Source organism: Acipenser ruthenus, chromosome 7, assembly GCF_902713425.1.
Source record: "Acipenser ruthenus chromosome 7, fAciRut3.2 maternal haplotype, whole genome shotgun sequence".
NCBI classification, from domain to species: Eukaryota; Metazoa; Chordata; class Actinopteri; order Acipenseriformes; family Acipenseridae; genus Acipenser; species Acipenser ruthenus.
Genome location: NC_081195.1, coordinates 35,462,737 through 35,481,460, shown reverse-complemented (window position 1 = coordinate 35,481,460; position 18,724 = coordinate 35,462,737). Strand labels below are relative to the sequence as shown.

The window sequence follows — 18,724 nt, the reverse complement described above, 5'->3', positions numbered from 1 at the left end:
CGTTAAACCTTGGCTACAGCAAGCAAAGTGTAGTCAAGCACTGTGAAAGCTTGGTACAGCACAGGTGAGCATGGTAAAGCACAGATGAGCATGGTACACCACAGGTGAGCATGGTAAAGCACAGGTGAGCATGGTAAAGCACAGGTGAGCATGGTAAAGCACAGGTGAGCATGGTACACCACAGGTGAGCATGGTACATCACAGGTGAGCGTGGTAAGCACAGCAGGTTAAAGTATGATGCGCAAAACGACCTCTGCCAATAAGAGGTGTTCTCTCTGTTTGAGAGAGTGCTGGTCTGTGCGCACAAGGAGGACATCCCAACCTTGAAAAGCACATGTTGCATGTTCATAGAAACTCACGGATCAGTACTTTTTTTTTCAAACTAAACAAGTCTTTTTTCAGAGCTTAAACTGTCTGCATATCATCTTATTTTCTTTATATCTATAAATTATTAGATTTTTTATTTTCTTTCCTTTTAAATAGCTCCTTTCTAGTCCTCTGGCTACTACCTGCCACCCTATAAATCCAACTGCATTCTCACATGGCTGGAGCAGAGGGAATCAGGGAGACCATTTTCATGCAGGGAAAACAGTACAGGAAGCTGGTAATAATATTTCTACATACCACAAGAAAAATAAAGAAAAACTTATTTTAAACAAGAAAGGGAAATACTTTCACCACTGTAATAGAATAGAAAAAACAGACAAAAAAATTAAAGAAAGCAAAGATAAAATGTACATTCCTTATCTGCAGTATATCTAAGAAAGTCTGCTAAGAAATAAATAATAATAATAAAAAATATCTAGATATATAATAGCAATAATACCCGCATGTGTCGGTACGCCCATTACTAAATTCTCCAGGAAAACCCACACTTTGGTTAGCATCTGTAGGCCTGAATTAGAGTGCTGCAGGTGACCCACAAAGTGGGTCAGGTTCGGATTGGAATGTGAACTTTTTCCCAGTTTGCAGTTCAGGTGCGGGTCCGAAAATATCATTTTTGGCTCAGGATTGGGTCTGAATTTCAATCGCCAAAAACGTTTTCTGTCCTTTCAGTGTACTCGTCTGTAACTCTTTCCCAAATAACGTATTAGAAGGTAAATGTATTTCCTGCACCAAAACAGAAGGCGATTAGGGAGGAGTCAGCTGACTAAGCAGTGTTCTCAGTTTGTATTGTCGATTGTTTGATACGTCGCAAGATCCTTTTATCACGTCTGCTTGGTGATATTAAAAATGTCTGTGGAAAAGGTGAAACAAAAGATAGCGCAGGGTTTATATCATGTAGTGGATAATAGTGCGAGAGGTAAATCAGAAGTGTGGAATTCTTTTGGAATCATAACAAATGAAAATAATGAACATGTGACTGGATTCGTTGCTTGTAAAACCTGTCATCATGTTTTTGTGAACGACAGCCACAAAACTGGTACATCATCTCTGCGAAAGCACAGGTGTAGCTCCCTTTGAACTAGTGGTGCGAAAGGAATAGACAGGTATTTTATAGTAAAGTAAGTAGAGATAGTCAATATGTTACTATGTTAAAATATATCCAGACCACTAGAGCTACCACACTGTATAGCTTATTGTATAAACTCAATCTGTGGAGAATGGTAGAGATATCTGTGTGTGAATGTGAGAGCTTGACAGTCAGTCGACGCTGGCAGTAGGTAAAGAACAAACACTTGTGGGTTCGGGTCGGGTTGTAGGTCTTATTAAAGTGGGTTGGGTTGGGTCACAGGTAAGAAGACGGTGCTGCAACGGGTTGCAGGTCCGGGTCAGAAGAATGTCGTAAAAATCTGACCTGTGCAGGACTCTGGACTGAACAGCAATTTTGTAATTAAGTTAAAGGTTTGGGTCAAATTGTGATTTAAATGTTTAGGTGTTCCTGAAGCATTTGGTTCTGAATGAATCCACAACATGCATAACCCCCACCACATGGGAAGCTTTAGGGTTACAAACCCAGAATGACTTATTGCTGCTTATCCTGCAGTCAGACTGCCCCTCTCCCAGACCCCTGGGTATTGCTACTTATCCTGCAGTCAGACTGCCCCTCTCCCAGACCCTTGGGTATTGCTGCTTATCCTGCAGTCAGACTGCCCCTCTCCCAGACCCTTGGGTATTGCTGCTTATCCTGCAGTCAGACTGCCCCTCTCCCAGACCCTTGGGTATTGCTGCTTATCCTGCAGTCAGACTGCCCCTCTCCCAGACCCTTGGGTATTGCTGCTTATCCTGCAGTCAGACTGCCCCTCTCCCAGACCCTTGGGTATTGCTGCTTATCCTGCAGTCAGACTGCCCCTCTCCCAGACCTTTGGGTATTGCTACTTATCCTGCAGTCAGACTGCCCCTCTCCCAGACCCTTGGGTATTGCTACTTATCCTGCAGTCAGACTGCCCCTCTCCCAGACCCTTGGGTATTGCTACTTATCCTGCAGTCAGACTGCCCCTCTCCCAGACCTTTGGGTATTGCTACTTATGCTGCAGTCAGACTGCCCCTCTCCCAGACCCTTGGGTATTGCTGCTTATCCTGCAGTCAGACTGCCCCTCTCCCAGACCCTTGGGTATTGCTACTTATCCTGCAGTCAGACTGCCCCTCTCCCAGACCTTTGGGTATTGCTACTTATGCTGCAGTCAGACTGCCCCTCTCCCAGACCCTTGGGTATTGCTGCTTATCCTGCAGTCAGACTGCCCCTCTCCCAGACCCTTGGGTATTGCTACTTATCCTGCAGTCAGACTGCCCCTCTCCCAGACCCTTGGGTATTGCTACTTATGCTGCAGTCAGACTGCCCCTCTCCCAGACCCTTGGGTATTGCTGCTTATCCTGCAGTCAGACTGCCCCTCTCCCAGACCCTTGGGTATTGCTACTTATCCTGCAGTCAGACTGCCCCTCTCCCAGACCCTTGGGTATTGCTACTTATGCTGCAGTCAGACTGCCCCTCTCCCAGACCCTTGGGTATTGCTGCTTATCCTGCAGTCAGACTGCCCCTCTCCCAGACCCTTGGGTATTGCTACTTATCCTGCAGTCAGACTGCCCCTCTCCCAGACCCTTGGGTATTGCTACTTATGCTGCAGTCAGACTGCCCCTCTTTCCCTGACCCCCAAAGGATATTTCCACTCAACAATGCTGATGCAGGCTCTACGGATGGGGTTCTTGAGCGTGAGGCAGAGCAGGGCGCGAGGGGGGCGCGTGGTGGCGGCGGTGCCCTGCTTCTTCTGCTTTCCGTAGTTCTGACGCTTGCGCTGGGTGGAGCTGACGGTGGATATGGGGGCGTTGGTGCCCATCAACTTGGCCTGGCGAGCTGCATCGATGGCAGCCTGCCAGGTGAGGGCCGCTCCTGGCCTTGGGATGTGCTCTGGCGCCAAGCCTACCTCTCCATGTGCGTTCAGGGTGGCAGGGTCCGGACATGGGCTCGAGTAGTTGGAGCCTGGAGAGAAAACAAACACAGAGCTCATTATGGTGCACACCAGTATCCAGGTACCAATAAACTAGAAAGGGTTACTTTTTGTCTTTCTCAACATAAACATTTTGTCATTTAACTGTCTCTCCTAACATGTCGGTGACAAAGTCTTGTCATAAATGTATTGTTAAACATGAAGGTTGTGACAGTGTTCAACCTGTTTTGATCTTGTTGGGCATTTAAAATCTAATGAAATGTCATAGTCAACAGGGTTTAATGGGGCACGTTTAAATTAACGAATGTTAGCTGCAATCACTCATCTGAGAATTATTTCCCAGTGCTTTAAAAATACTTAAAACTGTAAGTATAACCCTTATAAATGTACACCACACACATTAGAAATACTCTTTCTTAAAACATTTGTTATATACATATGAGTAAGTGATCTGGATTTGATAAGAACATTTCTGAAACAGACAACACACACTATCATAAACTCTGATTTCCGAATCCAAATCAACATGTTAGCACTGCACAGGAGTGAATTCTCTTAATTTATATTAACACAGATTTTGATAGAAAATGTTCATGATACAGTTTCTCAGGTTAACCTCGGTCTATCCCCGCACTCCACACCGGGTACAGACTGAAAGGGTGCAAACAGAGCCATGCTGCTCATTACCTCCCAAGCCTACCATTTCCACTACCACAGCATTTCCCTGAGACTAAATCGATATATAGTAAATGTACTCCATACAAAAGCCCTTGTGGCAACAATACAGAAAGTGAATGGGATTGAATGGGCGCTTTTTAATTGGTTGCCATTCACTTGTAAGAGCTATAACTGCGAAACCTTTTTTTAAATCATCAAGATTGTCTAGTGTTTGGGATACATACTGTCAGCTTTCTTTCAAGCAACATAAGTAGTATTAGTGCATTTTCCTGTCCCTGTGCTGGGGTGAAATTGGCATTGGGGATTTGAACCATGACAAAGAGGTCTAGCCCCCTGTTCTCCTCTGAAATGAGTTATGGAATTTGAACATATGTGGTCATATTCACGAAGCAGTAGCCCAAGTTTACACCAGCTTTTTTTTTACTTGGAAAGAATACAAAATGTTGATGTTACAACGCCTCGAATAGTAAGAACTCCTCCTATCTGTGCAACTTTGCTAGTTACTAGTTTTGTAAGTTTAATAATGCAAACCTATATAAGGTGCAAATGGGGTGAACTTGTATGTAGAAACTACACTTATCATTGTGTAGAGAGTGGTGTCCTGCCTTGGGAATGTCAGTGCGTTTAACATGGCTGAGGAAAAATGAAGATTGTAAACTTATTTTTATAATTATAAAAAGCAAACTTAGCATTCTTTTCCGTTCCCTAGATGTATCCTTCATTCTGGATCCCCAGATGTTTCAATCAAATGTCACCGCCCTAACCTGGACTGAACCATTTCAACAGAAAAGGGTAGGTTTTTTTATTGAATGAAAATTGCATTTAAACAATACATTGAGGCGAAGACCTCATCTGTGGCACATAACGTTCCAGTGACAAAAAGGCAGTGCCAAGCAATTCTGCAAACTGCAAACTTCTGAAAATTAGCACTGTCAAGCTTCTTTGATCAAATAAAAAGTAGTATGCATACACATGACGGCTTGAAGCTTAGAGTGCCTGTGTTTACTTAATAAAGAAATGTCTGGTTTAAGACTTTGGTACTGATACATGGTAACTGCACCAGCTTTCCATGATTGGCATTCGCAAAGAAAATAAGCAGGTGAACTGTTTTTTTGACCGTCCCTGAGTATTACCACCATACATTCCTGGAAAACTGGAAAATGCATTATTTTCACTGATTTTGCAGATTTACAGATGGTTCCTAAAAAATAGGCTATCTAGCCATTATATATTTAGTTGTCTGACAAATCAGAGTAAATAAATAAATAAATAAATAATTGACAACAAAATAAAAACGTAGCCCAATAATTTGCAAAAATGAAAGAATTGTATTATCACTGGTATGGTATCTGTTTCAGTTTGGGTTATTTTTAGCTATGGTTTGTTGATCCGACACTGTAGGCTCTTTAAGCTTTCAAGTCTGCTGACATTAAGATAAGACGTGATACATGACAAAGAAAAAAACAGACGTTTTGATTTCATGAATGCATTCTTCAGAGACAAACGTGGGGTTTATCAGCCAAGGCTTTCAAAACTGATCCAGAAATTTACAAAAAGGCCCAGGGTTTAACTGCTCTTGGTCATAATCACCCTCAAACGTAATTGTTTACTGTGATATTTTGTTCTCTCGTTTGAACTTATTTGCTACTGATTTTATTGTATTCTATAACTGCTATTATCTGTAATGTGACACTTTGTAATGTGATACTTTGTAACAACTGTAAGTCGCCCTGGATAAGGACGTCTGCTAAGAAATAAATAATAATTTAACATTCTGTAAGGAAACTGTTCAACTCGTATGATTTAGTGGAGTCCAAATAACTCATATATGTGTATGTGTGTGCGTGTGTGTGCGTATTACTATTATAGAACATAGTGTATCAGCGAATGTGGGCTAGTATAGTAGCATAATGCACATTACAGCAAAATGTAACATCAGATCTAGAACTGCTGGAGCTACTAACAGTAAGAGCTTTGAAAAACCTGACTGCTTTCTGTTGATGATGTAACATTTTTATATTTGCAGTCGAGAATAGTAACAAATAATAGTGCAGAGGTTCAAAAAAGAAGCTAAGATCTTATATGCACATAGTTATCATGGAACATTATAGCCAAGGACACAAGACAAATCCGACAGACTGTCACAGACCCAATTGCTGCTTTGCTATCTGAGGTTTAGGAATGTAAACACGTTTGTGAAAAAGTTGATGACTATGACATTGACAGTATGTACAGAAGACAGAACATAATTTGATGGGCAATTCTTCAGATACAGGTATTTGATATACAGACAGACAGACAGACAGCTCTGTATCCCCAGGATCTGACACTCTCAATAACGTGTGATAAACAATGTGAATGCCACGTTTCATTCTGATTGGATAAGCGGCTCTGCAGATAACATGCGACACATGTAGGGACAGACCTACAGTATGTACGACCGCCTCCACTAGTACATACCCTTTGCACAGAGTTTCATCCCCAGTGGGAGATAATACACTTTACACTCCTCTCAGAGTCAGACAGCAATATCTATGTGTGAAGCAGAAATGTGCTAGTATATAAACTTCAAGCTCTCCTTCTTTGTGCACTTGGGAATTTATTAATGTGGCTTTTAATACAGCAACACAGTTAATAACGGTTAACCTAAAAATACACAAAATCCTCTGGAAATGGAGTGTGCGTGCACCTGGTGCACTCAGACTGACTGCCAAGAAGAGGGTGTGCAGTGCTGGAGCTTGTGGGGGAGGCTGGGGGTGACAGGGGGCATTAGCTGGATATTCACATGTGGGTCATTCTCAGCTATTGGGAAGTCAAATATGACAAAAAATGTAGACCTACTCAGTGTACAAAGTAAATGTAAATGCTGTTGGACATATCACTCGGATCACTTTTTATTTCCAGATACTCGCATGTGAACATTGCATTTCATATTATCACAGCATGTCACTGCACATATAGTACTGTACTTGTCACATGCCATGGCAAACTATCAAAATAAAAATCCCACAGGCACAAAACCGTTTTTTTTTAAATAACAAAATTTTGCCCAAACAAAAAGTGAACTGCAGTTGTATAGAATGAACGTTATTATCTAGGTACTATCTAAGCTCTTCTTCAGTTTGTAATCCGTACACATATTTTTGGGGGGAAGTGATCCATAGGAAAGTACCCTGAAAAGGAGCCCGATGTTTGGAGATCAAGCCATCTAATAACATACAAACACCTGTTTACAAGGAGGCGTAATTATAAGCACTTTAAACGTGGTAGCCACATAATATTATATTATCTATTGGTATCATATGCAATGTCTCTGTATCTTAAAAAAGAGCACATATCACAAGACCGCCCTAACAAAAAAAAAACAGTATGCAAGTACCCACCTAATAAATAACGTAGACATTATTTGCTTGCAATGTCACTGCTTCGGAACCTGTCCAGATTGTCTAACTATAGGATGTCCCGGGAGAAGACTCAGCTTGACAGCGTCATGACAAAAGTCAAAAGGGTTCAAGAGAAGTTTCAGAGAACAGTGCAGAAGTTTCTTAAAGATAGCAAGGGCTACAGACTCAGACACTCCTTCCTGTCACAGTGCAGATCTCAGAACTGCAAACAGACCAGAGTGTGGAGGAAAGAACTGGGAGACAATATATCCATGTGTCAGTACTGTTCATATAAAAGATCACCATGACCTATATCTGTGTCATGTTGAATAACAACTCGTAACATAGGCTTATGCATAGTTTCTTCAAAATCGGAAAAGTAGTTCCCAGGACTTCCAGCAGGTCAGTTAAATGCAGACAGTAAATACTACTGCCTCACACACACACACACACACACACACACATCTCAACCTCTGCAACAGACTCACAGTGTACCTTCAACAATTTTTTTCCTAAATGTTCAATTTAATGTGTATGTCCAAATAAAAAGGCTTATTTTAATCACACAAATTGAATAATGTTTCACAAGGTTACAAGTATACTCAAGGAATCCATATTTAAGAGAGTATTCATAATTTATTCCCACAATATTGCATTTGAAGTTCTATGAATGTGTGGCCATTATTTGAAAACGTTCCCACAATATGCACAAACCTTGCTGTCATGCTGTCGTAAACCAAAACAAACTGAGAAAGTAAAATGTGTGCAAGAGACTAGAGCCAAGTTTCCACGGCCATAAACCCCATTCTGAAGTCCATTCTTGATGAGCACTGTACTGTTCCAATGACTGCCCTTTCCTCCCTTATAAAGGTTTACCATAGCAGAAGCATAGGAAAGTGTTATAATGCATAGTGAAAGCATGGCAATCCATGGTTAAGCATTGTAAATACCAGTGTGGTATGATAAAGCATATTAACAAACATGGCACACCAGGGCAAACTATACTAAACTAAAGTGCACATTATAACCATGGAAAAAAACATGGTAAAACTGCAAAAATACTGCAGTAAAAACTCTCATTAGGTCTTCAAGGTCCATTCAGGTCTCAGTGTGGAGAATGGTTTACTAACCATTCTCAGGGCAGGATGAATGAGCAGCACAGCTCACAACAGGAAAAGACCAAGGGACACAATCATAAGCCTGTTTTAAAAAGCTGAGATATAAAATGCAACCTTGTTATTATTATTATTATTATTATTATTTATTTCTTAGCAGTGTCTATTCATGCGGCTCAATCGTGCCGATGGTCATGTTCCTGAAAGCTGGCTATGGTCATGTGGCTCAATTTCTTGTGGAGTGGTGGAACCCCAATATGAAGTTGTACTGCTTGGCTGTGTGTGAAAATGTGTGTAGGTTTGGGAGCATCATGGCCAATAAGAATTTCTCTAAACATGCAACTTCAGTGACAACTTAGCTTAATGGGTTGATTTGATCACCCTATCCCTTATTATAAAACTTTACCACTCCTATTCTGCATGGTAATACTGCAGTTTTCCCATGTGTTTCCCATTATTATATTATGCATTTGCCATAGTTTATAATGACATTCCTGAACTTTACAATGCTTTCACTATGCCTTATCACACTTTGCTATGCATGTACGATGGGAAATTCTATAAGGGATACCACATCAGAATAAGCAGGGCAATTCCTCAAAAGAGAAATCCATCTGTGGTTTATCTCAACAGTGTATAGGTTAACTAAATCAACCCCTAAGTACAAAGAGAAACAGCAGAAGCACAATATAAAGACAATGTGCAAAACCGTGCAAAGCATTCGATTTGTAAACTGGTCCAAAATCCGCATCACACAGCCAAGGCAAGCAGATTGTACACTGCTGCTGTGCTGCAAGCCAGCATTCCAGATGTTTAACATAAAAAGGAGACCAGGAGAAATGGCAACAGCCTTTAATGCACATAGCATATTGTTTTTAAATCGCTTGACATAGAAATGTTGCATGTCATAGTTTGATATATAATAGAAGATTATATAAAGTGTATAGATATGCTTATAGCATTGCGCACAAGTCAAAGAGTGCAAAATACTACAAATGCAGTGTATCAGCAAGAAGAAATAATTGGGGTGGACTTCCTTCAGTATAGACATATGGCCTAGGTATAGACATATAGCCTATACCCTATTTATACTATCCAAAAAATGTGTGATCACCGCATGTTGGAAATGTGAAAAATGTAAAAAAATAAATTACTTAAGAAAATAAAAATCAGGTGCTTTCAATACGTGTTGATCATGCAATATTTATGTAGCGTGGATAAGGTACAGTATTAGATACAGATTTGTCTCTACTGGTATCAACTTGATTTAGCAATCCACTACTGGTCATTGATAAAGCAATAAATACTAACTAATTACGGCTGAATAGTTCACGAAAGACTGTCAGACGTTATTAGGGGTGCTTCAAGCACAAGTTACTGTACCAAGTGGAGCTGAACAGCTTCTCAATGACTGTAGGGACATTGTTTATTTGGTAACTATTAAGCACATAATTGTCAAATAATTATCGTATTGTTATCAGTTAATGCCATTTGAAGTGCTTGTCAAGTGTTCAGAACTCATGGATGGTCTATAACTCATTTTTAATTGAACACTCTAATTTGTTTCTAATTGTGCCTAATGGCTAACAGGGAATTTTTTAAGTAAAGTGTAACCAAATTATGATGCTTGTGGTTCTCTCTTTATTCTTCCACAGAAGTACGGCAGAAATATCAAACATGTTGTTTTTTGGTATTTAACAATTACTAGTAAGTGCATATGGTGTGTGGAGGGGGTTGGGCTATTAAAGGTGCCATCCCTTGGATGAAGTGCAAAAACCACAGTGCCATCTGCTTCACTGCATAAAAAAAAACATATCCCACAGGGCAGCTAGTCACAGGAAAACACAGCGACTTGATTTCAATTGAACAGCAAAGCTCCCACCAGAAAATTCACCCAACGCAGCTCAGCCAACACCAGCAAAGGGACTTGGGAGTCCCTTGATGCCAGTTATTGATATTTATAACAGATCATTATTAATTCATTTTGTATATAGGCTATGTGGTGGTCTAGACATTATCAGTAATTTTTCTAGATAAAGAAAATAAATCCATGCAATATTAAATCACACAAATCTAAATAATTTGCTATGGCAAAGTGACAGCCCATAAGACTGTATGTCTTTATTACAGTTTTTTCACCATGCTTTACATTACATTCTGTGCTATTTACCATGCTTTCACTGTGTTCTAGCACACTTATACAGCAGCAATCCTTTATTAAGGGATGGCATGCAAGTTTTAATCTGATTCCAGTCATTTGTATTACTATAGTGTAGTTAAAACTAAAGAATGTAAGTTTTCTTACAATGTTACATAGATTCACATGGGTCAAGGTGCTGTTGAACCTACAGGAAATACATCTTAAATAACATTCAGAAAGGGCAATGCAATGTATCATTTCTGGCAGGAATATTACACAAGCATATTGCATATTGGGTAAATGTACATTTTTTAAAGGTCTTTATACATATGTATTTAGAATCCATGTAGTTGACCTAAATCTACAGCAACACTTTGCCACATCAGTACTGAACTGAAATAGCACTACCATTACGACTAACTTAATCCTCACAAACACACTTGTACCACTTCATGTAATATGTTGCTGCCTCTTCATTGTGTATGAAGCTCCAGCTGCAGTCATGTGGTTCAGAAGCTAGATGGATAATTGCTGTTTTAATGCTGGTGGAAAACAGTAAAAAGAATGTAATAGAAACAGTATGTGCGCCAGTGCTTGTAGAGCATATACTGCTGTTAAATGTGTCTTATATGGATAAGTGCCTGTTTGCATTTCTACCAAAGCTTATAAAATGACTTGTATTGATTTGAAAAGGAATATTCGCCTTCATGGGTGGGTGTTTTATTTCATTTCTGTGTTAAATGAACGCCCGTCAAGTGAATGCAAATGTCTTCTCTGTGCAAAATACAAAACAATTCAATCCACAGTAACATGCCTTTTGTGGCACTATTGCTAAAATATACAAATTGCAACTTATTAAAATTGTGAAAGTTAACCACATATGGTATCTGGTTACACCTCAACTTGAATGCAATCAACGCTTGTATAAAACTATTAGTTTTGAAAGAAGCAGTGATTGTACACCCCCACCACACCCCCAAAAAATAAAACCCAACAAGCAGCAATTTGAACTCCTTTCCAATAGCTTTCCAACAGATGTCTCCATGCTGAGAACAATTAATCCTACAAAGCTGTTGATTTTCAAAAATACCCTGTAAAAATCATGAACATGATTCTTTCATAATCAAGCTATGCTCCCGCTAGCCATGTCGCCACAAGCAAAATGTTTTCCTGTGTGGCTCAATTCATTTTCACCAAGTTCGCCACAGTGGCAAAGGCTTTGAAAAATGTACTTGTGCCAGCATGATTACTTTGAACATGTGCTGGTAGATGAATCAATACAGACTGTTTTGTTTAATTTCATTTCATCCAATGACAGACATTTAGCTTGATTACGTAACATACGCACCAACGTTGTGTTTGGCGGGACAGAGGTTCTAATTAGAAACAAAAATATGACCGTGATAGTCACAGTCACTGTTTGCTATCTCTTTAAAATATGCTGAAATATAGTTTGGAAATAGTAACACAATGGTTCCAAGAACATTCGGAAGCGGAACAATGAATAAAAGAATAAACACATTTATTATTTTAAAAAGGATTTGTCTCACTATGACTTATTGAGTTATCGGTGCAATATTACTGTCAGTAGTCCCAGGTGAAAAAACAAGGTAAAAATACCGTTTTTTAAACAGTCGCGGCTGTACAATTCTACTTAATATTACAAGCTTGTGTAACTAGAGCTTCAGCTGATCAGGGAGGCATTTATATTAACATACACTAATAGCACTGTCTACTGGCAGTTACACTTTACCGTTCTGCAGTGGAAAGAAAACCACGACACTGTCAAAATAATGTAAAGGTGCAGCACATGAATATCTGCAAACCAATTCAGAATTCAGCCATTTATTAAATGGGAATCAGAGTTATAATGCACTTTAAATATACTGTTTATGTGTAAAGTGAAGGGTAGGGTCTGGCATTTAAATATCTACGTGTTTTCAAATAAAATACACTTAAACAGTATGTTTATAACCAGTTTATACAAAATGTTTATACTTAACAATAATATAAACAAATGTCCACACAAATCATGTAAGAAAATGGTATTATTTTAGCCTTGTGAAGGTGTAAAAGGCAGACATGTCATTCAGGCTTGCATTGGAAGGTGAAAAGCTCACCTATATTTGTGTTTAGGGAAACCTGTGGTGAGTGTGGTGTTCAGGGGAGAGGTTACTGTGTACAATAAAACAGTTTTACGGTTTTCTTTAATATTCTTTGGTGTGGCTTAAATTTTTCCAGGGTGGCTAAAAAATGCTAAGTTATTATAGCCACAGTGGCTAACTAAATGAAAGTCTTAAATGGAACATAGTCAAGGATAAGCATTACAAATATCACTGCATTCAAGGTTAAGATTTGGTAACGAATGTTCATGCTTTTAATCCTTTACAAATTTGATTGAGCAGGTAAAAAAAAAAGATCTAGTTTAAGCAGGCTCCATTCTATTTCCAGAAAGCTTCACCAGAGAGACACTGACTCCTAACCTATTTCCTGTTTCCAGATCTACAGGGGAGAGAAATAAACCTATTCCTTTCCTTTAGCAGCTTGCACATTGCTGCAGCACCCCACCTGGCTCTAATGTCATTATGCTTTCCATTAGCAGCATGGTAGCAAGGACAAACTGAAAAAAAAAGGATTGCAGAAATGTAAGAAGGTATTGCTTCGTTACATGATGGTAATTATTTTAGAATTTAAAAATACACATGTATTGTAATTGATTTTTTCTGTTTGGTGCTGTTTTTCCCTTTTTTTACCCCAGTCTATAAATACCAGCATGCTATTACATAGAGAATAATAGATGGGCTTCAGTGAGTTACAGGAAGATAAATCCATCTCGGGCTTATGTGACGTCAAAAACTACGAGACCATTAGGTCGAGTAGTTTATAAACTGTCACAGGAACCCGAGATGGAATTCTTTTTAACTCACTGAAGCCCATCTATTAATTTTTATAATGCATGGATATTATCTGTGATAAAAAAAGACAATAAAACGGGTGTTAAGGTTCAAATTGCAAGTGAATTTAATGAATAATAATAATAATGTAAATGAAGTCAATATTAAAGATTCTTAAATATAATTTTTGATTTTTAATAATTCAGGAACGGTGATTTAGATATTGAACTGCAAAAAATAATGTATTTTTAAGGAAAAGGTGTTTCAATGGGGTATGCTTTTTATTTTATTTTTTAGTCGCTGTCAGAGTCAAAGATTATTTGTCTCGTTCGCTTGTTTGGTGCTCCCGTTGATAGAGGATAATTGTACATTTTCACAGAGACAGATTTTTTAAAAGTGCCTAAAAACCACAAATTGTGGGTGTTGTCTAAGGAGATCATATGGCTCTGTGTTCAGCGGGACAGTTTGAGTTAGTTCAGGCTTTTCAACTCACAACCCAATGCATTCTGGTATGTTTTACCTGACTCAGGTACCATTTTATCTTTAAGAGAAGCAGGACTATGCTTACCAGAATGCTCTGGGTGGTGAGTTGAAAAGCCTGAACTGTCCCAAACTGTCCCGCTGAACACAGAGCCATATGGTCACCTTAGTGTTGTCGAGTGATTTAAAACGAGACAGGTTGTTTGAAAGTGGTCTCGGGGTACACAGGAGTCAAATATGGGTCAAAGGTCAAGTATAATCTTCTAGACGAATATGCTATTCAAATGGCTCCGGATGCAAATATAGCCTTCATTCATGTAATAGAACATAATATACACATACCATATATATATATATATATATATATATATATTATCCTTCAGTATATAAATGGACACTTCTGCACCGGACTTGAGGGACCTCAGCATTCGTTGTCATTCCAGTGTTTCCTCGAGGCTGGTAGGGAAATGTGTTAATGTTGCGCTGTGCTCTGAAGCCCATAGGTGAAGCATTGTGCACTGAAGCCCATAGGTGAAGCATTGTGCACTGAAACCTCACTTCACCACAAACAGCCTTGAGTCTTTTCAGAATCAATTTCTGCAGCAAAAAGTTAAGAATGTGCACTGCAAATAATGATCAAAAAACCAATCTCGCAGATCATAAATTAACAGTATTTTTATTAGGGATGGGCACCAATATCGATATTTTGATATGATATCGATATCATTTGAGATCGATAATTTCCATATCGCAATATCATGGGATTAAAAAACAAATTCACGTGTTTTTTTATTGCTAATACTGCTAAAAATACAAATGCAGTATAAATCAAGTTTATTTTATATTAATATACAACAAACCCTATACATACCAATCATGGCCAGTCTCGTATGCAAACACCACAAACTAAAGTATTATTTAACCTTTGTATACGCTACTTTCACCAAGTGACGTCACATTTCAGGATACCAGAGTCTCAATTTCCGGCGAATGAGTGCTTTATTTGAAATCCTGTCCTTTGCATCTTTTCCTATGCTGAATTGAGCGGTTTTAAAATAGTTTTTTTTACTTGTTTGTTTAATTTCTGAGAGAAAGGATGAGTTGTAGTTCAGGCAAAAGTATTTAAATATCAACGACGAGAAGGAAACTGCAGCTTCAGCACAGTACAATTCAGCAGTAAGTTTTCATTCATTTCCTGTGCATGAAGAGACGAGAAATTTTTTTTTAGAAAAATATTCCAAGAGATAAATTCATATAGTGTATATATTACAGTACTGTGCATAAGTTTTAGGCAGGTGTGAAAAAATGCTGTAAAGTAAGAATGCTTTCAAAAATAGACAATAGATTAATGGATTATATTTATCAATTAACTAAATGCAAAGTGAGTGAACAGAAGAAAAATCTAAATCAAATCCATATTTGGTGTGACCACCCTTTGCCTTCAAAACAGCATCAATTCTTCTAGGTACACTTGCACAAAGTCAGGGATTTTGTAGGCATATAGTCAGGTGTATGATTAAACAATTATACCAAACAGGTGCTAATGATCATCAATTCAATATGTAGGTTGAAACACAATCATTAACTGAAACAGAAACAGCTGTGTAGGAGGAATAAAACTGGGTGAGGAACAGCCAAACTCAGCTAACAAGGTGAGGTTGCTGAAGACAGTTTACTGTCAAAAGTCATACACCATGGCAAGACTGAGCACAGCAACAAGACACAAGGTAGTTATACTGCATCAGCAAGGTCTCTCCCAGGCAGAAATTTCAAGGCAGACAGGGGTTTCCAGATGTGCTGTCCAAGCTCTTTTGAAGAAGCACAAAGAAACGGGCAACGTTGAGGACCGTAGACGCAGTGGTCGGCCAAGGAAACTTACTGCAGCAGATGAAAGACACATCATGCTTACTTCCCTTCGCAATCGGAAGATGTCCAGCAGTGCCATCAGCTCAGAATTGGCAGGAAACAGTGGGACCCTGGTACACCCACCTACTGTCCGGAGAAGTCTGGTCAGAAGTGGCCTTCATGGAAGACTTGCGGCCAAAAAGCCGACGTGGAAACAAGGCCAAGCGACTCAACTATGCACGAAAACACAGGAACTGGGGTGCAGAAGAATGGCAGCAGGTGCTCTGGACTGATGAGTCAAAATTTGAAATATTTGGCTGTAGCAGAAGGCAGTTTGTTTGCCGAGCGGTACACGAATGAGTGTCTGCAGGCAACAGTGAAGCATGGTGGAGGTTCCTTGCAAGTTTGGGGCTGCATTTCTGCAAATGGAGTTAGGGATTTGGTCAGAATTAATGGTCTCCTCAATGCTGAGAAGTACAGGCAGATACTTATCCATCATGCAATACCATCAGGGAGGCATCTGATTGGCCCCAAATTTATTCTGCAGCATGGCAACGACCCCAAACATACAGCAAAAGTCATTAAGAACTATCTTCAGCGTAAAGAAGAACACGGAGTCCTGGAAGTGATGGTATGGCCCCCACAGAGCCCTGATCTCAACATCATCGAGTCTATCTGGGATTACATGAAGAGAGAGAAGCAACTGAGGCTGCCTAAATCCACAGAAGAACTGTGGTTAGTTCTCCGAGATGTTTGGGCCAACCTACCTGCCGAGTTCCTCCAAAAACTGTGTGCAAGTGTACCTAGAAGAATTGATGCTGTTTTGAAGGCAAAGGGTGGTCACACCAAATATTGATTTGATGTAGATTTTTCTTCTGTTCACTCACTTTGCATTTTGTTAATTGATAAATATAAACTATTTACATGTATATTTTTGAAAGCATTCTTACTTTACAGCATTTTTTCACACCTGCCTAAAACTTTTGCACAGTACTGTAATATATATATATATATATATATATATATATATATATATATATATATATATATATATATATATATGTCGATCCATCAATTATTGATTATCTGTCCTTAAATTTCCCGAGCTTCAGTTACATACTGGTGAATCGATGCATCAAATTAGAACCCAGTTTGAAGTCTTCAGTTGCCGGTTTGCATTAAAACCTTCGTGCCACGTTATGCAACATGTATTATTAATGAGCAGCGTCACTCATGAATAGGCATGAGCATGTGACCTAAAAGAGAGCTTATAAAAAGGACACTCGGGACGTAACGTGCTCTCTCTTCTCTCAGCTCGAGCTGCTTAATACAATATGCTGTATTTGTTGAAGACAAACCTTGTAATAAAGTTTAAAGCATTGGTTCACATTTACCTGTGTTCCGGAGTGATGCTTCTCCTCCACAGAGCCTGCATGAGTTAAAAGAGAGTCTAATGAGACCAGACGGACCAAAAGGCCTAGATGACCTGAAACCAGCAAGTCAGCTTACCTGTGAGGTCATTGAACACGACACTCAGCACCATGGTGTCAGAAGTAAAGCAGGCCGCTTCTCCGCATTAAAAAAAACAAAAAACACCCAACCTAAACCTTCAGAGGCGCTACACGGAGGCCCAGTACAGCTCACCACCATGGGCTGGAAGAGGACCAGACCCAGAGGGCAGCACAGAGGGCAGCTTCCACAACCCAACCAGGAAGGAACCAGTCAGACACCACACTCAAGTCAGTGCAACCACGAGACACACTGTGGGCCCCACCGGAGACAAGGCACAGCGGAGCCGCGTTGGACAACACCAGACCACAGCACAGCACAGATGGGAGGCCGGCGCCACAGACTTCGAGACAGAAATAAGGACACGCATCACACGGACTAGACCTACAGGTGTATCCCTTGTATGTGAGTCAGTTGATATATTACCTGATTGTGTCGAATCAGAGTATATAGTGCCTAAGCTTGTACCTAGTTGTGCTTTTGTTAACTTACAATGGAACAGTTAGCACCTCCCTCTCCCCTAGATATTAAGGGAAATATCACAGAAAATTGGAAACGATGGCAACAGTGATTCGAAAATATATTCAATTGCTTCAGGCCTAAACAAAAAACTGGACGAAATTCAGGTTGCCACCATTTTACACATGATAGGGCAAGATGGTCTTGACATTTACAAACGGTTGCGCATTGACTTTGCAGACCCGAATAAACAGACAGCAGGTGAGGTGCTAGGTGCTCTGAAAGCATACTGTGAACCGATGAGCAAATAAATATTTGAAAGATACCAATTCTGGGCACATTTGTGACTGGACTTAGGATAAAAGTAAAAAACTGTGGGTTCGGCACCACCGCAGACACGGTGATGAGAGATAGTGTTTAGCATAAAAGATTCACCTCTCAAAGAGAAACTTCTAATGCTTCCCGACCTAACCTTATCAAAACCAATAGACATATGCAGGGCCAAAGAGATCGCATACGGTTTAACATGTAGAGTGTACAACAAAATAAATCATTTTGCGACTGTGTGTAGTGGGACATCCACAGGTAGAAACACGACACGACAGGTCAACAAGGTTTTTATTGGAACGCTGGCCAGATTTAGAAACGGATACAAACCCAACACGCACACAAGATCAATGGAAAATAAAACTCACAGTCCAAAATAAAGACATTGAATTCAAAATTGCCGATGCCAATGTTCTCCCCTTAGCACTATATGATGCATGGTTTGCAAACAAACCGTTGGAACATACAGCCATAATGCTAACATCCTACGGAGGTCTTCAAATAAAAC

General features: G+C 39.6%; 1 protein-coding gene across 1 annotated transcript in view; it reads right to left on the bottom strand.

Annotated features, from left to right (window-relative positions):
- The window catches only part of LOC117415426 (voltage-dependent L-type calcium channel subunit alpha-1C-like), a 357,681-nt gene that overhangs the window by 288,086 nt on the left and 50,871 nt on the right, over positions 1 to 18,724 (bottom strand). The window contains exon 2 of the mRNA XM_059026835.1: positions 3,101 to 3,418. Within this exon, the coding sequence (XP_058882818.1) occupies positions 3,101 to 3,418 (318 nt within the window). The remainder of the gene's footprint in view (positions 1 to 3,100; positions 3,419 to 18,724) is intronic.